General features: G+C 37.2%; 3 protein-coding genes across 5 annotated transcripts in view; all 3 read right to left on the bottom strand.

Moving 5' to 3' along the window:
- The window catches only part of SKIP16 (SKP1/ASK-interacting protein 16), a 6,961-nt gene extending 3,300 nt beyond the window's left edge, over positions 1 to 3,661 (bottom strand). The window contains exons 1-3 of the mRNA XM_021435382.2: positions 3,223 to 3,661; positions 2,042 to 2,764; positions 817 to 1,049 (exon numbers count right to left, since the gene is read on the bottom strand). Coding sequence (XP_021291057.2) covers positions 817 to 1,049; positions 2,042 to 2,764; positions 3,223 to 3,438 — 1,172 coding nt within the window. The 5' untranslated portion in view covers positions 3,439 to 3,661. The remainder of the gene's footprint in view (positions 1 to 816; positions 1,050 to 2,041; positions 2,765 to 3,222) is intronic.
- A 708-nt stretch (positions 3,662 to 4,369) lies between these two features.
- Positions 4,370 to 8,631, bottom strand: LOC110421886 (Golgi transport complex protein-like protein). Its single transcript, XM_021435600.2, is given in 12 exon segments — positions 4,370 to 4,677; positions 4,774 to 5,864; positions 6,956 to 7,119; positions 7,122 to 7,219; positions 7,221 to 7,420; positions 7,545 to 7,705; positions 7,708 to 7,938; positions 7,941 to 8,107; positions 8,109 to 8,214; positions 8,217 to 8,437; positions 8,439 to 8,550; positions 8,553 to 8,631. Coding segments are annotated over 11 exon segments (2,481 nt in total). The 3' UTR covers positions 4,370 to 4,677; positions 4,774 to 4,922.
- Positions 8,632 to 9,579: 948 nt separating this feature from the next.
- On the bottom strand, positions 9,580 to 21,258 carry FPA (RNA binding protein). Of its 3 annotated transcripts, none has more exons than XM_089784364.1 (6): positions 20,727 to 21,258; positions 17,338 to 17,583; positions 17,083 to 17,172; positions 15,958 to 16,955; positions 13,979 to 15,287; positions 9,580 to 9,939 (listed from the first exon to the last, which is right to left on the bottom strand). In XM_089784364.1, the coding sequence occupies exons 1-5, from the start codon at positions 21,006 to 21,008 to the stop codon at positions 13,991 to 13,993; spliced, it is 2,913 nt and encodes a 970-aa protein (XP_089640490.1). In that variant the 5' UTR covers positions 21,009 to 21,258; the 3' UTR covers positions 9,580 to 9,939; positions 13,979 to 13,990. The 3 variants fall into 3 exon arrangements, with proteins under 3 accessions (XP_089640490.1, XP_089640488.1, XP_089640489.1); XM_089784362.1 differs by having other exon boundaries at positions 13,975 to 15,287; positions 20,727 to 21,255; XM_089784363.1 differs by lacking the exon at positions 9,580 to 9,939 and having other exon boundaries at positions 12,320 to 15,287; positions 20,727 to 21,255.
- Positions 21,259 to 21,796: the final 538 nt, after the last annotated feature.

The raw sequence follows: 21,796 nt of genomic DNA, 5'->3' as shown, positions 1-21,796 counted from the left end.
AAAAAAAAAAAAAAAGAGAGAGAGAGAGTGAGAGAGATTTGTTCCATATGTCAGAGGCAATTACTCATATCAACAACATATGTACAATAAAACTACAGAGGTCTAGTAATTATCAATAGAATACGATTAGCCCCAGACATTGAATTTCTTCAGCATTATTACATTTACAACCAAAAAGGAGATTTGTTCCTTTCATGTAATGATGGTTACCAAATTACTGGTATCATTCATGCAGCTCACTAATGAGAAACCCAGTAAAGCTGAATCATTTCAATAGCTCATTTTCAGATAAGGCTCTTTTTGCATTAGGAAAATTGAGTAAAAGGAACAGAAAAGAAGGGGAAAAACTACATTTTTTCCCCACTCTTTCAAGGTGTTCAGTTCCCCTTCAAACTTATATAGAATTTCTGTGATATGAATAATCATGAGAAACCAAAATATTTTGTTCCCAGGAGCCCATTTCGTTTACTCTCATGTTCCAGCAAACTTTCCCAAATACAGATTTAGAGACTGAATAATTATCAAGTACCAAATTGGGCGGTCCTTGTATAATAGGTTGCCAACAAAAATAATCAAAATCCTTAAAAACAAAAAGTACATTCTAAACCCTTTGACATTTTACCGGAATACAATGTAATGCCTCAGTCACAGAATAAAGAAATCAAAATGATGCATAAGCATGACAAATGATAAGTCACAGCTAATCCCCTCCACTATATTTTTCCCATGGGATTTGAAGAAGACCCCAATAAATGTTTCAGTTGCCATTCTTCACAACTGAATTAATTCGTCAGTAATAGTATCTAGAGGAGGAACTGGTACGTCATTACCTGTCCTATCACAGCCTCTCCATTAACATCAGATACGATAGCTTCATTAGCCTGAATGATCCAGTGCCTCCAATTCAGTTGGCAGGAGCTGAAGGTCATTCCATCAATGATGCACCCTTCAGGCAAGAGGGACATGCGGATTGAATAAGCAAACAAGTACTTCTCAGCTCTATCTTCTGGGTTAGCCAATTCTGGAACAAACACAGCAGAAGCACGAACCTGAAGCAGAAAATATTCTTTGTTAGTGCTATCAAAATAATAATGAAGAGACTGATTGCAATACTGTTACACATAGGGGTAAAAACACATTTATAACAAGGACACAAAGAAAAGGCTCCCATAGAAGGACAAAAAGACCTTGTAGTTTTAAAATCATACAGCCTATAGAATAACAAAAAGCAAACATATGTTAATTTTCAAAATCCTACAACTACTTTTATATACTTAAAAAAATTGTAAAACAAATAACCAAGACATGAAAAGAATGCATGTTATAGCAACAATATAACAAGGTTAGTTGAAAAGAAAAATTAAAATTCACACAACATATCCAAATGAACATATTCATTCCTAATTCTTTTTTCTTTTTTTTCTTTTCTGCTCAGTCATTCCTAATTCTTTTAAGCTATGTAAAGCAAAAGTTCTAGAGTCCTTTGATACAACTTAAAAGATGAACTCATGAAAAGGAGGGAAAGGGCTACAACTAGAGGGAATGAGAATTAAAACCATGATATCAGATAGAATGGTGACAGGAAAGAAAAACAATTCTTCATCAGAATGCAACAGTGATTAATATTTGAGAATGATACAAGTTTTCAACCTTCACTAATTCTTCTCAGACATTAGGTTTCTTTGCAATCTGTCAAGCAGGAAATGGTAAATTTCTCATTCAGCTTTAAGCAACCAAAGTGAACACAGTTTAGAATAGGACAATGTGCCTTTATATAGGTTGACTTGAAGATACATCTTGAAACAACCCCAAAGGAGGTAGGACCCTCTGCTGAGCCCTAAAAGGTGAAATTACTTTGTTGTTTCCAAAATCGATAGCAAAATAAAAGAACCAGAAAACATTTTGCTTTGTCACCCACGACTAGGTGACATTGAACTTACCTAGCCAACACACTCTAATTTTTAAATAAATTGATGTAAAAGAATTCAAAAGAACAAAGTACCAGAAGAGGTAAACTGTGCAATTACTCTGAAACAATTACCTGCACACCATTTGTTACAGCAGTGGAACATAGGGGGGCAACCTCTGGAAATAGACTTATACTTCTAACATTTCCTTCTTCACGAACTTTGATAATGCCATTTTCTAAGCGGCGGCCATGTTCCTCTAACCACAGCAGCATGGCATCTTGCTGCTGATCACCTTGCAAATCATGCACAGAACGAATCAGTGCATTTGGGACACATTGAATCATTTCCCCATTTGTAGGAAGGCCCCCGGTCCCAACATAAAGTTGGCCATTCATACAGTTCAAGAAAAACAACTTCTCACTATAAGCAGAAGAAGCAGCCACAACAATGTACTTAGATCTGCTAGAAAAACCTAGGTGACGTATGACCTTTCTTGTTTCCACTATTACCTGACTTATGGGTAACATGTAGACATTAACCAAATGGTTATAGAAAGAGTAGCCACCTATAATTCCCAATGAGCTACCAAGCCATGTAGTTGAGTGGCCTTCGTCTGTCAGTTCTTGACCATCATGAAAACGATAGAGGAGCCTAGTGGGAAGGGGCAATTTAACTTTCAAAAGAGTTTCTAATTTTTGAATGTCAGATTCAAATGCACCCCTTCTAAGTGTAGCCTCAGCCTCTGGAAAATTATTGCTCAACCATTTTTTAAGCTTGTCCCAACATCTTTTAATTCGTTTAACAAGTGGCCATGGGTACATAGCAAAAGCCTCACGCCATAACTGATAAGCTGCCTGAGAATAAAAAGAAAAAAGACAAAGACAATAGCATTACCATAAGGAATTCAATCATCCAGATTCTTTCTAGTCTTAAAGAAATTAAACAGTTCTTAAGAGGCTTTTGAATAATAAATTCATATATACAATGTATTCAACCTTATTCAAAGGTTTGGCGTTTCCATCCCAATATAATTTTAGTTTTTACTCTAAAAATTTCACATTTAAATCTCCGATCCAAGGAAACTGATTTTTATTGGCAAAATTTCATTGGGCCTATCTAGGAAAATGTACATAGGCAATCTAAAATTTATGTTTTCTCCCAATTCAGCGAGAAGTCCAATCACATATTCAAACATTCATGCACAAATGATACAATGGGGAAAAAAATCAAGAATAACTTAAAAAGAAAAACCCAGGGAATGAATAGACAAAAGTAAATGGGTTTTAAATATTGCTATGTAAATTCCAATTACCTTGAAAGAGGAAGCAGGGTTTCCTTGATGATCTTGAGGAGTTGAAAGATGAAGATCTTGGAAACAAAATAGGGCCCAAAGAGAATCCTCAGAAGTGGAAAGCCTAAGCCTTCTGCTGACACATGAAACCCTGACAGTGTCTTCTGGACCTAATTTCGATAAAATTATGTGGAGAGCTAAATCTCCTAACCGATCCAAACCCACCTCTCTTTCCATCTAAACCCACACCCCAAACCCAAAAAATAAAAATTCAAAAGTTTCTCTTACTAAATCAAAGCAAATTCTGCATGTGTCTGGTCTCTGGTGTTGCTGTAAGAAGGAGGGTTGTTCAGTTTATTAGTTTTAATTTGAACTTCGATGAAGGAAGGTTGGAAAGAGACGGTGAGCGTGATAGGGAGGAAAATATGTGTAGTTTATTCCTCATATTCTGATGTCTGACACGTTGCAACCCACGTATCGGAACGCTTTCCTGAGTGTAAAAAAAAAAAATTATGTCACCGCAAAGAAAATTCTTTTAATATATAAGTTATAATATTTAAAAAATTGCTAATTTATATATAAAAAAAATTCAACTTTCATTATTTTTGATCAAATTTTGATATTTTTGTATCTTAAATCAAATAAAGTTTTATCTTTAAAAATTTTTAAAGTGTGGGTTACCTGACATGTAAATATATCATTTTGAAAAATGATGCTGTTATATGACAAATAATGTTGTCAAAAATATTACTGACTAAATTTTAAATTGAAAATACATGTAAGTATATATATTTTAAATTAATTTCGTTAAAGGATTTTAAATTATTAGTAATTTTTAATTGTGGTATTTTTTTTGGTAGCAATAGTGCTTTACTTCTATTACAAGCAAGAATACAAGGGAACACAAACACATGCTTTTTGACTTAAGGTGAGGGTGTGATAGTGGGAGAACTTTCAACACAATAATGTATACTCTGCCGGAACCATTTCTTCTACAACCACATAACCTGCCAGAAATAGCTCTTTATGCTGGCAAGAACAAAATGTAATTCTTCCATCCCCCATGTATGCTTATTGCTTATTGAGCATCTTACATTTACAATAAAAATCTTACATTCACAAGCATCATTTTGCAACTGATGTGATCAATTTCTCAGAAATGGAACGCTGAAACAAGTAACCGAGATTTTCCATTTCCCTAGATGATGCACCATCTGATTTCAGTACATCATCCTAAGTTTAACAATATGTTTTTCATAAATGAAATGAGAAAAAATGGAAAACAGAACTGTGTCATATGATGTATGAATTGATTTTACATAACAACTAATGGACACAACGAGCAGAAAAACCTGTGAATACAAAAATTCAGAGACCGTAACCCTATGTTGAGAGGGCATGTGACTGAAGTTGGCGCTGTAATCTGCCAAAGCTCAATTTAACCATTGACCCCCATTATTTTAAGGAGAAAAGAACCTAAAGACCATAGAAGATAACAAAATGTCAGTTCATTACAAAAGGAGAAAGCATATCCAAAGAAGAAATTCAGTTATGTTGACAAATCAGGCTCACCTAAACTATTGATGTAGATCTGGCAAAAACTATGAAGCTTTTCCACATATGTTCCCTGTGCAACATTTTTCTAAAAGGCAAATATAAAGCAAGTGCTGTTTGGTTTGTTTTTCTATTGCTAATTTACACAAAGCATAGCTGCCTACTGGTCATGATTTTTGAGATGCAGGCGCACTTTCAGTCAAAGATGAACCTAATCGAAGCATAAGGGGATATACAGGACTGAACTCCTTGTCTCCTCTCACCCTAACCTTTGCAGCATAGTCATCCAGAGTCGCCTTGATTCCTTTCCAAATCTGATCTTCCCCTTGAGAATCCAGCCACAATGAATATTGCATATGTGTGAGCTTGTTCCTCTGGAGTGGTGATTGCAATTCTTCAGGGCCTCGGGAATAAAGATGGTGTAGTATGACACTTGGAGGTAAATCTTGAAGAAGAGGAGATGCTCCTAGTTGAGATGTTTCCAAGAAGATAAGTGGTCGGAATGCTCGAAGAGCTCGATATGGAGCACCAAGTTGTTCTACTGGGAACAAATTTTGGCCCACAGCTAATTCCAGCTCAGCCATGTCTCTAGCCATTCTCAGCTTGCCTGATTCTGAAAGAGGTCTAACAAGAGAAGCATGCCTGATAAATAGGATCAATACTCGTGAAGCCATGCTCCTAACAAGCCTAGTGCATATGGTTTCCATTCCTGCAGTTGCAGCATTAGCTGAAGATGGCAACAATCTAGATAGGAACTCATTACGAAAGTGAAGAATGCACTTCTGCAACTCCTCCATGTATGGCGAAGCATTGTTGTCCATAGCAGCATCCATGCCAAGCACAGAAAAGTTTTGGTCATGAATTTGCAAGATACATGACTCGAGACGATCGATCATTGCTTGGAACAATGATGTTACAGAATCGCAAGCAACACCATATATTGCACCAAGTGAAGGTGACAATACATCTGCAGCGATAGTTGGAAGCCCAGTGATCATAGAAGATATGCGTGTATGAATTTCTTGCAGATGCTGACATAATGCAAAATTCTTGACCTGAGCTGGAGTAGCAGGACCAGACACTTGGCGTGCTTCAGGACCAGTGGATATCTGCCAGCATAACAAAGTTGGCACATTTATCATGATCAGGCGTCATGCAGATATATTATAGGCATGTGTGAGTTATGTACTCAAGATATGACGTGTTTTCACAATTTTATCTACTCCTAAAAAATTTGGCAAGAGTTCCCACAGTTTTGAGAAAGAAAAGGAATCTTTCACAAAATGAACAAGAAGATTAAATTTAAAGCTATGACTAACAATCAGACCATGTCCATGATTGATTAAATGCAGGGTTAGTAAATGCCCAAAGCTTATTCTGCATTAATTCGCTTGGAGCTAGGATAAGTGCCTAAACAAAGTAAAGCAAAAAACAATACATTATATTTGCAAGCCACCAAAAACATGAGATACTATTTTAACCAGTTAGCTCCAATAGATGAATAATTTTAGAATTGCACAAACAATAGTGACATAAACATATTGTACACAACATATATTTCTCAAACTTTTGATTTTAGAAACAATACTATGAATAGCATTGTCACTGTAGTTAAATGCATTTCTGTGATTATACAGATTCAAACATCATCAAATTTGGTTACATCATGAATTGGTTTATGATATTCTACAAAACATGCAATATGATCACACATCACACAATTTTCCAACTATACCAAAATGCTAACGATGACACCGTAGGAATGAGCGGCTACTAACAACAAATTCTCAGTCATAAACCCATATAAACAATCCAAAGCAGATTCAAATATGGCAACAATGCAGTAACATTATTCCCCTCCTCGGTCTCCCTACCCTGATCCAAAATCAAACAGCAAGGTTCCATTTGCTGTGTGCATTACTTCAAAGCATCCATCTGTTAGTTAAGACCATCCTGACATTCACCTTTTTAGTGGCAACAATTCCAGATTAACAAGATACCAGATCTTACTTCAATAGCACAAGTAATGAGATATATTTTTTGCAAAAATCATATGAGATTATACTCTCAAACACACCAGAAGCGACACTGAATACATTCAAGTTTATATTAATGAAAAATTTCTCACACAACACACGTTCTATTTAGTAAGAAGAGAACTTATATTTGCACACAGGAGAAAAAAAAAAAAAAAAGATACCTGATATTCAGCCCGTTCTGCAATCAGAAGCAAAACCTTGCCAATTTCACGCAGCACAAGAAGAGTCAATCGTGCATCCAACTGAACAGCTTCAATCTCTTCCTGAATGCGTGACAGAATTCTTGAGATCTGTTCTTTGGAGGGAACACTACGGCTGGAGACTGAAAAACAGAATTCCAAAGATCTGACAGGCGGCTTAAGCAGCTAGCTAAGAAAGACGTCTGAAATGTTTCAATAGCTGCAACCATTTGATCTTTCCCTCTGAAGTGACTGCTGGAGACCCCTGACATCAGTGTCATGTGAAATTCTTTCTAGAAGGTTTTCCATCATAGAGAAGAGCTTTGGGTACCCATTTGTGAATATCTCTTTGACAAAACTTGATGCAGTAAAAGCAGACTTCATTTGCATAGCAAAAGCCTTAACAAGTGCTTCCCATACTCGATCTGTTAGCATGGGATCACCCTCCTGTATAAAGCAGCATCAATAATAGTCAAGCAGGGAACCAGCAATTTCATGATATGTCAACTCAATTATGAATAGGTATTACCAAGACAAAAGGAAAAACACAAATAACAAGAAATGGTGTTACCTTAATTACTTCATCAAGCAGCAAGACATGTGTAAAAGGGTCTCTCTTCTTCGACAAAACCCTCTGCAAGTGCCAAATTGCAACCACAATAGAATGCAACTGATCCATACAACTCCCCATCCTCTGCCACAATGCCTCCCTCGCCTTCCCACTACCCCCATCTGGGGTGTGCCAGTCCCCCTAATGCCTCCAGGACCAAATCCCCCACCTCCAGCACCAACAGAAATCGCCTTCATATCCAAGGCCACACTCACACTCTTCACACCCATTCCCTTGTACTTATTCACCAACTGCTCCACCGTCCCTCTCAACTCGCCAAGATTGTAAAACACTTGCAACCCAGTTCCCACTTCAGCCTGATTCAACCCTTCCATTCCTTCCAAAACTTTCATAGTTCGCTTCGTAACCTGTTCCCTATCTCTCTAACGCATTAAGTTCCTCATCCACCATAATCAATTCCACCAAGATCATATTCCCGCAACAAGGTAAAGATATCATTATGCAACTGAGCAGCCTTAGCAAGATCCAACTTATCAGGCTCGGCTTCACAGGAAGCCATTAGGCCGTAGCTTTTTTGACAGGCGGATAGCACGGATGGAGTGGGGAGAGAAAGCCAGAAGTCCGATGTATTCGAGAAGCTGGACAGTTTTGGAGAGAATTGAATTATGGGCTCAGAGAGCTCAGATCGGACGCGACGAAGGGAAGACTGGAGAGAGGAGATGGAGGATCTGAGAGTGGAGAGAGAAAGCTCAGCGTTGTTGAGAGAAGATAACTGAGTGAGGAGGAGAGGGTGGTTGGAGAGGACGTGGGAACGAAGTTGGGAATCGAGTTGGCGGATGGCTTGGAGGAGGTGCTCGGCAGTGGAAGCAGGGGATCCGGACGAAAGGGCGCGGAGGAAAAGGAGTGGAAGAAAAGGAAGGGAGAGGAAGGGGAAAGATTGGGTCTTTGGCAAACGAGTCTAGAAGAGAAGATGGTGGAGGAGGAGATGCGGCGGTGTTTAGAAGAAGGTTTTGAAAGTGGAGAGACGGTGGAGTGGGGAGGAGGAAGTGGAGGTCGGAGATCTTTGGAGTGCAGCTGGAGAAGCCATTTTGGGTTCGGATTTAGGATCAGTGGCTCAGAATCAAAATGGATATGGACGAGGCACAATTCTTTCAGATCATCGAAAGGTATAAAGAATCAAAGAAAATGAGAAAGAAAATCTACGCTACGGCAAAAACAAATGCAGAATCAAAAGAAAACGACGAAAAATTTGATCGAGGCAAATACTTTGCTACAGTTAGAAGAAGGGCGAGCGAAGACGTACCGTACCGCTTTTCAGTCTGTCGCAGTAGGGTAACCAGCAACCGATAGGCGTATAGCCATCAAGAGTCAGTCGAAATGGAGGAAGAAACAAAGCAGGCTGTTAACCGAGGTCACGTACATGTACAGTACAACGCGCCGTTTCTTTCTTAAATAGAGAAACCAAAATTAAGTACCCCAAATTTTGAATTGTTATTATCTTAAATCAAGCTTATTTTTTCCTCTTTTTTAAAATAAATGAATACTGTATGATTATTTATTACTTATTTCTCTGTCTTAAACCAAAACAAACTTTTAACCACATATGAATTTCTAATTAAAAAGCAGATAGTCTTAAATTCTTGGAACAGGTTTTGCTCTTGTTTTCTGGGTTGATTTATGGGGTCTGGTTATGCAGCTTTTTGGGCCCGCTGCAAGCCGGGACATTCTGGCTGGTTTTTCTTTTAGCTTTCTGTGTACAAGCCTGTTTGTTATACTTTTGGGCATGATCATGGTTGCTGTGTGGTTTTGCTGATGGTCGTTCGATCCCATAAGCAAGCTGCTGACTTGTCTGTTGCAAGCCTCCCTGGAAAGGGTCCTGTCTTCCCAGGGTAGTGCTGTGCTTCCACCATAATTGAGGTAGATTTAGTAAAGTTAAGCAATGAAATTATCTTTCTGATTTTCAAAATAAAAAAAGAGTAGAATAAGCTATTCATCGTTAGCACACCATCGTCGTTGTTCTCATGGTAAGTAACTATTCACCAATTGTTTTCCTCTTTTCGTTTTCTTATTTTGATCCAAATTTTCCATATTAATTATAGTTCTCCCACCAATAAAAGGAAAAAAAAAAGGAGAAAAAAACGCACACGAATTATGGTCCAAATATTGGAAATTGAATAAATCAAGGAGAAGATTCGTTGACAAAAGCTATCTGGAATTGAAAAAGAAACCCAATTTGTACATCCTCATGGAAACAGCTAATCTAACAGTCGATGATTGGTTACGAAGCAGCCAAGTCTGCCCTCTCACCAAGCAAATCCACCAGCTTGTCTTCTCAAACGCAAAACGGCTAATCGCAAACTCACGTTAACGGTCGATAAATACAGGCATCGATTACCTACACAATCGGAAAGAAATATATATATATAAAAAAAAAAAGGGAAAGCTTTGTTATGCTGATGTTGAGAATATTTGAAGGCATTTGCCTTTGCCAGAACATGAAGCAAAAAATAAACGAGATACGATACGACATTATTACTATTCCCAGGCATTTGTCCTGCTGATGCATTTTGCAATTTATTTGTAAGGTAATTGTTAGTCCTCTTTCGTTGGTTCATAGTTTTCGATGCTTTTGAATTTGAGTACCAAAGCGCAGAACAATCAAAGAAATAAAACAGCCCAGCTGCGCTTGTTAATACCGTATCCCCAAGTGCTCCTATCACCCAACTTCAGACACACGTTTATGATTTCGAGTAAACACCATAGCAGCAATTATCTTTGGTATCAGCTTGAACGCTACACGTTTCCCTATCAAGGGCTTGGATACCAACCCCCAGCTTGGCTGGGTGGTTCAAAGTTGGATTGTATCGCAGCGCCCACATCCAACAATTTAAAAAAAAAAAAAAAAACAAAGGATGCGACATTTTGGAAGGGGTAACTTGCCGAAAAGGGGGGAAACTACACAGATTAGCGCACAAAGGAAAAACCTGTGAAGAATTGGTAAGTAATCAATTCAATGGCGTCATATGATTAGCCTTTAAAGATAGACAAGGATCAACCACAACGTAACGGTAAGATGTAACCTTCATTGAGATTAATGCACCTCACACAGTTGACACAAGTTAAAGAACATGAAACCTTGCCTTCACAACATCGCAAAACTTCAACCATGCTATACTCCTACCAGAACTCTTGAAACCAAAACCCAAAATGGAATTACTTGATTTCAAATCCATAAGTTTCTTCATGTACAAGTTAAAGTGAATCGCTTTATCTTGTCAAAGTCAGCAATTATACCATCAAAATCTGACATTCTTGGCACCAAATTCTATAGCATTTCGGAGTTTGGCTGACTAGATTTTCAAAAGCCCACAAGACTTGGTACTTTTCCCATGATCCTTGGAGAAGTTAAATACAAAACCTTGAACCAGATTTAAGATTATTTACAGTAACATTAGCTCTCAATACCATGAACCTCAGTTTCTTCTCTTTCTTTTTAGGGCAGCCTAAACACAGTAACAGTTCCATTCAACTAGTATCAGATTGAAACAATTTCATTTCCAACTCTACATAAAAACTCCAATCAGTCTTGTAGGTTCAATGTATAACAATTTCAACCCAGCTCACATGATGTAGCATGGGATTAACTAAGAATTAATCTTGAACCTTCCTGAGCAACAACCTCGATCTTGTTGAAATTCAAGCAAATCTTAAGAATTTCTTTTTAGAAAAAAACAAACTTCTATAATCAGCACCATAACGCATCTGAGTAGGGGGATATGTGAAAAGTCAGAAATGACAAAACTCTAAACGGTTCGCTACATTTGTTCCTTTGTTAGAGCTGCTTAGGTGTTGAGTAAAATGACAATTCTGGGAACTTAAATCTCATAAAAGTAATAACACCACAGACTAGAAACTAAAACGAGGCCAACATATACCATTCAACTTATCTAGATCATGATAGATTAAAATGTTGCACAAAAGGTTATGATAGGAACCAAGCCGTTAAAGCGCAAGAGGGGAAATTCTTTCTATTCCTTTTAATGCAAATAGATTACACTAAAGATAAGATCTCTTCATGCAGTTTTATTTGAATGTCATAGACGGGATGGAGCATTTGGCTAGACAACCGCAAAAACCTAGCATGACCAACTTTGGGAATTATAATATTATATAACATGAATTATTGATCGTTTTGATTTGTTAAAACTGACTCTATTTATTAATCAATTTAAGCACCGAAGCTGCTAGTCCAATTAATTGAAACTGTAATTTTATTTTTTTTTGAAAAATTCCATTGCAACTGTATTAAGTGAGTTTAAAATATTTGACAAATAATATATCAACATATAATGTTCCCGTTATCTGACCAATTCTTTTTTAGTTACTTGACCTTCGATACCGTTTAAATTTTATCAGTGTCCCAACTCCTGCCACATTATCAGCAAGGAATTCTATTCCCCTGAAAATATGGTAAGGAATGTCAAATTTGGTTGTGTTTATGAATCTTTTACACTAAAATTTGTGGCTTTCAGAAACTTCGAGAAAAAGATGGTGACAACAAAGAAGCGTCTTTAATTTCACATAATTAACCTTTATAAGCTAAAATAGTGAACATAGTTTCTTGGTCTTCAGATTATTGAGGGTACTGAATTTAGGTTAAGTTTTGGACTCTATTTAAGAGCACTACTGAATACGCTAGAGACTACCGCACCTAGCTTAGTGGAAAATAGTTGAGTGAAAAACACATTTTTAGCATTTCAACATAACCTTTCAAATTTAGAAAAAACATTTTTACAAAGTAAAATTACATATTTGAATCCCATAATATTTACATTTTAAGAAGTCTAAGAAAGGCTTATCCTATTGTCTAGTGCAAAGTGCAAACTCAGGCAACAAAAAGCTTCAAAATCTATGCAACAGTAAGATAATAATATAGATGAAAAAATAAATACACAGTAACAATGCTTGCAAACAAAAGAATAAAACAACTAAGATATCATAGCCACTTAGAGGAAAAAACATATGCATACTGTAATAACATCAATAAGGAAGATTAAACAGCCAGATATAAAACCTTAGGAGTGAAAATTAAAACTTATGCCAAAAACAATCAATTACTGCACCAGAAGAAATCATCTCCATGCATCAAAACCAGAGAGGAAAAAGTTATCAGACATCAATCATAACATGCAGAAGGCATGTCAACACAAAATGTACTCAGATTCAATAAGGATCATAATTATTTAGAGAACCAACTATATATATATAATTTTATCAAAGAAAAATCTGCCTACCTATAAGCACTAGAAAGAAGTGTCAAATGAACACACAGCAACCTCCATAACTTCAGCTAGGTACCTCTCATAATCTCAGCAAAGAAAACTCTACATATTTGATAAATCAGGATCCAGCCCAACTAAACAGCCACTCCAAAAATGCACCAATTAAATGTTTAACTATCCAGCAATTCCATAGACTAGATCAATCTGGAACCTATTGATTGCACCATGAAACTTGCAACTTAGTCTACTGCATAAGTATTTAAACATTTTCCAAGACATCACTTCAAAAATAGACACCAATCATCACTATCCTCAATTCATGGAAAAAATCTTTTGACCAACATAAGAAATGACCAAAAATTCTTGCCTCAGATCAAACCACTTCATCCTAGCTTGAACTATTAAATAATCATCATCCTTCATAATCCAAGAGGTAGTAAAACCAAACTGCAGTAATACAGCATTGAGAATAGCCAAATGACTGACAAGGGAAGGCTAAGAAGATTGGTGGATAAAAAGGTACAATATTGACCACATACTAACATACTACAAAAATGAAAGTAAAAGAAACCTGACTCAAATCAAAAGCCTTAATGCCAGACTAGAAAGTTTCAACTTTAGAGACCACAATCCCTAAGGACCACCCAAAAAGGGAATCAACTGCGAACAGTGTATGGGGATAAATAGGATATATGGCTGATGTAAGTAAACCACCCTCGAAATAACCTCTCCAAATGCACAAATCAGATTAGATCAACTCCCACATCCTTATTGTCACAGCCAACCCCATAACAATTTCAAAATGCCATAATATCTAGAAACAGTTCAACAAAAATTCAAAGCACCTCCTTATATCAAATAACACCCGCTACTTTGGCATTGATGCCCCATTTGCTTTTTTCAAGATAGCAAAAGGTCTGGCAAACCCCATTAATTACTTGCCCCAAACAATTTTTCTAAGCTCTAAATCCACAAGATACTTCATATATATAATTTACAGAGTGCATAAGCTGGCCATCTCAAAGAAGGAATAACATCGGTCAACAAACAACTATCATCACATAATACACAAGAAACAAGACCATTCCCTAAAGTAACCAGTTTGCATGCATCCACTCAAGAAAACAAGTTATGGCAAGAATTATTACCTACATGAAGGAGATTTCACAGCTGACTCCCCGTCCCTTGTCCGCCTGGAGTATTTGTTTGCTGCTGCTGAATCTGGAGGAGAAGGCTTGCAGCAAATTGCAGTGTTGACTGGTATCGCTGATTCTTATCAACCTCCACATCTGATGTGCCCTGACCAGCTCCAGAAAGCACAGATTGCAGCTGCGGTACTTGACTAGGAAGCTCCAAATTTTTTCTGTCAGCTTGCATGACATTTTGTGGCTGGGAAACATTTGCACCATGAACCTGATTAGACAAAACATTAGGATTGCTGGGCTGCTGAAAAGCTGGTGCACCATACAACCCAGAAACATCTGCTCCATGCATCATTCCATAGCCTTTCTGTGTGTTGGAAGGAACTTCAGGCTGATATTGCTGGCTGATAGGGGCAGAAACTGCACCATGTGCACTTCGAGAAGGAGTATTGAAATTAGTCAATGGCCTTGAAGATGCAGCACCTTGCTGTTGCAGGCTAACTTCAGACTCCTGAAACTGAGTGCTCCCAAGGGCCGTTTGCACAGAATGGTTGGGTGTACTTGATATAGATGAGTAATGCTGAACTGGTGGCAATTGCAACGGAGGATTAAACTGTTGGAAAGATGGGGGTGGAGGTTCAGAAGCTTGCTGGTCTTGGTTCCAAGTTTGTGCAGAAGCTCCTTTAGGTCCAAGGGTTTGAGCAAATGGGGACTGTGTAGTTGATGTCACCAATGGAGGCTGAACACCTCCTACAGCAGTAGACTGTGAGGTTGTCGGGAGTAAAGAAGCTAGAGTAGCAATCAAATCTGGTGTCAAAGCAACACCAGTTTGGGACAGTGATGCAGCATTACTGGGTGGTTGACTTTGCATAGTAGATTGCCCAAGTGGTCTTGCAGGAGGTTTGGTGTCCTCATGCAAAACCCTCCCATACTCCATCTGTAGAGCCTGTTCTTCCTTCAAGTGTGAAAGACTATAATCAGGCTGAGAAAGAAGAGGTAGATGTGGTTGCAGTGTTGTAGTACTAGGCACCTGTGGAGGCAATTTTAGAACAACACCATAGAGCCGTTCAGGTCCTACAACTTTTAGAACCTTTGTCAAGAAATCTGATGGAGGCACCAAAAATAACGTTGTCCCATCATCAAACTTAGCAACACCAGCTCTGTTTTTCGAACCGAGGTAGCGGAGGAATTCAGTGTATGAAGCAAAATCATCTTCACTATCCGGTAAGAAGAAAACAATATCAAATCCAATGGCCTCACGATAGTGTTTTGCTAGCATATCCAATCCTGTTCTGGCTGAACAGTTAACAACTTCCGGACTGAAGAAAAAAACAGGAAGTTTAGTGAGAAACATTAAACTTATGACTGACTGGAAGGAATTCAAACACATACAAAAAAAAAATGAAATTGCAACAAAGAAAACTCAAATTTAACGTAGTTCAAGGAAGAGAGCCTTTGAAATAAGGACCTTATTAGGCAATGCCTCAACCACAAAAACAAAAGAAATTGTTAAATAAGAAGCTTTCCTCAGATCCCTAAGATAATAAAGATGTGGTCTATCAGTAAATGTCAAATTGGCAGGTTCAACATAAATAGACCCTAAAGAAATCCGAGAGGAATTTAGTTATCTAACAAATTACAAGAGTGCACAAAATAATTCTACAAGGGCACTACAACTTTAAGCTACTTCATCACACTTTCTCATTGGGCATGTCTGGTGTGTCCAAATGCTTATTAAATTTCACCTTTGATTGCAATAGAATATTCATAATAGAGTATAAATGATCACACAAAAGAATGTGTGACCAACAAAGATTTTATAAAAGATCTATCAGGTAAAACCACAATATACTCTGTTCATAGATTCAAAACAGAAAATAAGCCACATTAAATGATCTACATGGAGCAAACAAGGGATTGAGCATTTTCTTTATAAAATGGAAAATCCAAGGGAAAGAAGTCAAGTACCAAGGAAAAAACAACACTTACAGTTCCGTCTCTATCCCTGTTCCTATGGGAACACATCGAGCATGACAAACTGGTGTTCCACCCTTAGCAATAATGCCACGCCACATGTAATCATTATCGGGACGGGCTAGTCCAGGTCCACCAGCAGTGACCTTTCCAGGCACCGGACTTAGACGACCCTTCCCTTGGATAGTTGCAAATGGACCTGAAGCACCTCCACCAATTACTGGCCCAAGCCCATATGTGTGGTCTGAGCCAGGCCCAAGATCATCCATCTTTCTTAAAGGAAAAGAAGTATCATCAATAGGCAATGAAGCCTCTATCCTTGAACGTTTTGCATCTCTCTGAAATTGGTTCACATCATAAACATCCCATGACCCAGAAGCCTGTCTCATTGGAGGCCTAAAACCTTGGGCAGAAGGGAGAGGAGGAGAAGGTCTTCTCCAATTTGGACTTATAAGAGTTTTAGGATCAGCATCCTGCATATTATGATGTGCAGATAAATCGTTGTATTCTGAACCTGAAAGCAGAGGCTCATAGCTACCTTGATGACTAAAAGGCCTGATTGACACATTTGACCCAAGAATGCTGCCAGGTGTTAATGGTCCAGATACTGAATTTGGTAATACTGAATGATTTTGACCAAACATCTCCACTTGTGAAGGTCTAAATGGATGATCACTGTAGAGCATGTCTGGCCTTGGCCCCTTGATGCCTGAATAAAAGCCAGAGTAATCTTTTCCAGGTGCAAGTTCACTACTTGAGAACATAATAGTGATCCTTGGATCATTAAATAAACGACCCTGTAAGCCCTCTTTTGCACGCCGAGCTTCCTCCACACTCCTGAACTCTACAAAGGCATAGTGTCTTGAAGGGAAGCTCTTAATTCTCTCAATCTCACCAAACAGAATCATAGCATTATGAAGCATTTGTTCATCAATCTGCACAGAGGGAGGATAACCTACCCACAAAACATTGCTAGGCTGACCATCTCCTCTTCGGCCACCTAATTGAGGATGCTGCAAAGATGATACAACAAATCAGAATGCAAAAAGATTCTAGTTAGGCTATGAACGTAGGTGAAAGAACAAGGTAGAATAATTATGATAAATCTACTTCAGCAGAGGCTTTCGGTTTAAAAATCACCAGTCTTTTTGCCATAGAATGGCCGTCGGAAGGCCCCATCCTACTAGAAAGAGGCCCATCTCTGAGGTCATGAGAATTAGGCCATTGTTCCTGTCAAAAGGATCAAGGAGAAAATTCGTTCAGTATGACACGTAACAGCACATTGACACGTTCAAAATGGATTCTTCAAGATACGTAGAAAAAATAAAGAAAAATGTGTTGGAGATGTGTTAAGCACAGGAATTCAGACTTAAAATTCTAAATACATGTACTTACTCTTCTTGAAGGGTGGGATCTTAAGAAATCAACACGTATCTGTTCACCACCTATTCGCTTCCCATTCATGCTTCTCATGGCCTGGGAAGCATCTTCCATTCTGCAATACTCAACAAATGCAGTATCACGATCTCTAAGGAACTTGAAATCTTCAATTTTACCAAACTTGCAAAATTCTTCTTCCAATTCTTCCTTAGAAACAGTTTGGCTAATTCCACCAACCCATAGATTCTTACAAGGTTTTGCCTGAGGAATTTCACAACAAACACCAAAAATTTCAAAGATTAGACATGGTTCCTCACATTAGACAGGTCATGTTAGAGGAAAAAGTTAGATGATAAAGTGCAGTTTAAATCAAATTAATTGTTAGAGGAATATGAAATATAATTGCAAATTTAAATCAAAACCTATTCTTCATATCTAATGCTAATATCCAATTGCTTTAAAATTCATATAATTGTATGAAGCTCTAATATATATTCTCTTGCAAGTAAATGTTTACATATGGCATTCTACCCTCCTTCAAGTCAAGAATGAAAAGCAAGGAAGAAATAAGAAAGAACAGAAATCCATTTTCTACATCAATTTCTGCCTTGTGTAGCATATACTACTCCCTTTCCAGTCAATAGCAAAAACAAGAAAGAAACAGAAATTCACTTCCTTGCACAGGAAAATTAAAATTCAGGCATATTTAAAAGATAAAAGAAAGAAAAAGGCGGTCTCTAGGTATTCTAACAACAACAATTTCTGGCTAATCCGCACAAGGTGATTCCTCCTTGGCTCTAAATGTCAGAGTGAAAAGAGTTTAACCAAGTACGGTAATATATGAATTATAACACTAAAAATTATCTTAATACCACACCTTCTAATTAAATATGCAGCAAAAGGAGTTATGAGATTCTAACCATCTCAGTTTTCTGTCTAATGATAATATTCAAGAAGACCTGAGAACCTTTTGTGATGTATGAAGTTAGCAAGCAAATGGAATACCCGAAGAACATCCCGATTTGAAGGAGTTCCAATATTTTAGAGCTTTCTGTAGCTTTCCTTGCTAATTAAGATTAAGGACCAGAACATCTTCACATATTTTCTTTTTTGTTCTTTCTTCTCAGTGCAAATACCTAATGTACAGATGAGTTATTGGATTTAGTAGACAGAATGAAAGTAAAGATGGATTCTAGGACTATGAAACAAATTTGTATTTTTAGATCTTTTAAAGGCTATAGATCTAAATAACCCAGCTACTTTGGGACCAAGGCTTAGTTGAGGTGAGTTGTACTTGCTTTATTGCTCAAGCCTAGTTATTTTGATCCAAATACATAAATATATGTTTTTTCCAACCTCCAGAGAGAAAATGGATATATTTGTAAAGGTGACATCCTCATTAAATAGATACACTGGACAATAATTTTGTTAAATTCCACTAAGTCATCCAGCTTTTTGAATTTTCACCTAAATGGACCAAAACTTAACTAAACTGACACAATACTAAACTGACACAATCTTATTTAATTCTATACATTCAAAGAATAAATTGCCAAAGATCAATTAGCATCACACAAGAAGAAAAATACAAAAGCATTGGCTGAGGCACAACAGCTCAAGAACCAATTTGATCAAATCCTATTGTACAAATAAGGCTATCAACCTTACAATTTCATTCTTTAATCAAAATTCTTTGCCTGGTAACCTAATGAAAAACATTTGAATATAACCAGTTTTAAAGGAATTACTTTGTTAAATGCCTTGACCGTGTGTATAAAGGAATGGTGTCCATATTTTTAGTTATTCAAGAATTCACCAAAATAAAGTAACAAAAAACATATCTTTTTTATTAATTGATCTGGAAGGGCATTTAAAAAAGCCGTATAGTGAATTCACAGAACACTTTGAGAGGTTTCTCCCAAGTCATACCATTTTATACAAATTTTCTTTTTGGAAAATTTCCTGTTATTGATATAAGGACTTATGTTTGCTTTTTCTTTGTTTGGCAAAATACACAATATCTTGTAATTTTTTGTTGTGATAGCACATTAATTACTAGTTGCCTCAAAGAATGGACCAAGGAATGGAGACATTGAAGGTAAAGCAACTCTGATAGTTTTCTACCAATAGTTGTTGTCAAGATCAATGGAAAACAGGTTAAGCTAACAGCTGATTTAAGCTATCTAAGGTGGACTGCTTTAACTCATTTTGAAGAATGATGTTTGTAGCTTAAAAATCATATATGGCATTTCAGTGATACAAACTTGTTTCTTGAAAATATTTCCCACATTAAAAGAACCAAAGGAAAAGGATGCAGCGCTTATTTGTTTATTTCCTTTCATCAACCATTGTTCGAAAAGACCACCAGGTTGTGATGGTGCACAAGATATCATGTTGATATATTAAATGATACTGTGATTGCATGATATGAATTGTTAGCGTATGTATGAAAGTAAGAGACTTGCCTGGGTCTAGAGGACTATACCCACATAGGTTGTTAACCACCTGTTGCTCGGTTAATTAAGGGGAGATGTAATAGACACAAAACTGACATTAAAAAAACCAGAGCTTTGCTAATAAAAAGAGAATGTACATTAAGATCCCTTTAGCAATCCATTTGCATGCATTGGCATCCATATTTCTATTCAGAGATAGGTAATAGAAGCATATAACACATTAAAATTGGACACAGTTAATCAATTGCTTGCTTTTAACCATGTAACATTATTATTGCTACAAGGAGAAAAGGTAATGTAACAATTGGAATATGATGAGGAACAACTAGAAGGACTAGCATAGAAAGAGTTTAGTATGTGTTAGTCTTCCAGTTACTCATTTTTCTTTTGACACGAAGCATCATAAGAGATTAGAACACAAAAACTTGCCTCAAGATCCTCAGCATTACCATCCTTAAGCCATAAATCCAAAAAATTTGGAACAATTTCTTATTATGTTTAGAATGCCTATAGCAGTAGCAAGGATTTCTAAATTCCCTTATACAAAAGATAACCAAGCTTTCCCGGTCTGAGGCCTAAATTGCTTTCCATCCTCTACAACCAGATTAGCCCTTGATTCTTTTCAATTTCAAATTCTCGTTTAATAATTCAATAATTACATCATATTGAGCTTGCGTTACTTAAGTTTTATATTCCTTCATAAAGATTTCAATTCTTTCAATTAAATATTTTGACTGCATTACTTAAATTCGAAATTTCTTGCAAGCCTTCGTTAACACGGCATCTATAATATACACAAAACTGAGCAAGATATATGTACGAATTTGGAACCCGTAAAATATCAATATCTATTCTGTTTCGTTCAGAACATGAGCACAAATAATTACACAAAAATTGCGAAAATTTTGACCCTAACGAGACGGAAAAGAGAAGAACAACGAAACGAACCGGTCGAGCGAACTCAATCTTGATCTGGTTTCCGTGCAAGGTCGTTCCTTGAAGCGCGTCCTTCGCCGCTTTCGCATCCTCCACGCGCTTAAAGAACACGAAAGCGTAGCTTCTCAAAGAGTACGTCGTGACGCTATCGAGAGCGCCGTACTTGCTGAACAACTCCATTAGATCCGAATCCACCGTCTCGCCCGACAAGTTCCCCACCCACAAATTGTTCGACGGTGTTTCCAATTCATCTGGTTCTTTCCCTAGCTTGTGTTGCTTCATAGGCGGCACCATTGCTAGGGACTTTAAAATTAGGGTTTTAAGAAATTGTTTAAAAAGTGAGAGAGAGAGAGAGAGAGAGAGAGAGAGAGAGAGAGAGAGAGAGAGAGAGAGAGAGAGAGAGAGAGAGAGAGAGATCTGAAACCCTACAATGTTAGGAAATCGAACAACAGAACATGAAAGAGAACCGATGGAAACGAAGAAAGCCTCGAGCCGGTTGTGGCACTATATATAAAGGGCGCGTCGGAAGGAGAAAGGATAGGGCTACGCGAAACGATACCCTTTGTGGTCGAAGAGGTGCATCGCCCGTAGTGCCACGTCATTACAGTAATTAAAGTTGTGTGGGCCGTTTCGGTAAATTGGAATGGTTTTAGCGGTAATATAGGATAATAAATTATAAGTTGCGTAACTGCTGAGATCACGAGGACATTTTCGGTGGGGATGACGTGGCTGTTTTGCTATTTGTGTCCAGCGTGGACTTTTTGTTTAGTAAGAAGAGTAATTAAGCTCACTTTGGCATTTTGGTTACAGTGTAATCATTATATCATATTTAGCATCCTTATAAGTTGACTTTCAATCCCAATTTTTATATTTATTCGCTATCATGTTTGCCATTTGACAATTGGAATTAATTATAATTGCCATAAATATTACAAAAGTCTTTTATTACTGCCATTATTTAACTAATCTCCTCACATTTTATTGAATTTAAACGAATTTTTAAACTTTAGTTTAATTCAAAACAAATTTTGAATTTTAACAAAAATTTATTTGTGGTTAAATTAATATTAACTTATTCATTT

The sequence above is a fragment of the Theobroma umbraticum genome, unplaced genomic scaffold, assembly GCF_002168275.2.
Source record: "Theobroma umbraticum cultivar Fairchild unplaced genomic scaffold, ASM216827v3 scaffold_130.0, whole genome shotgun sequence".
Taxonomy (NCBI): Eukaryota; Viridiplantae; Streptophyta; class Magnoliopsida; order Malvales; family Malvaceae; genus Theobroma; species Theobroma umbraticum.
The sequence above is the reverse complement of the archived record's forward strand: the minus strand, read 5'-3'. Positions and strand labels throughout refer to the sequence as shown.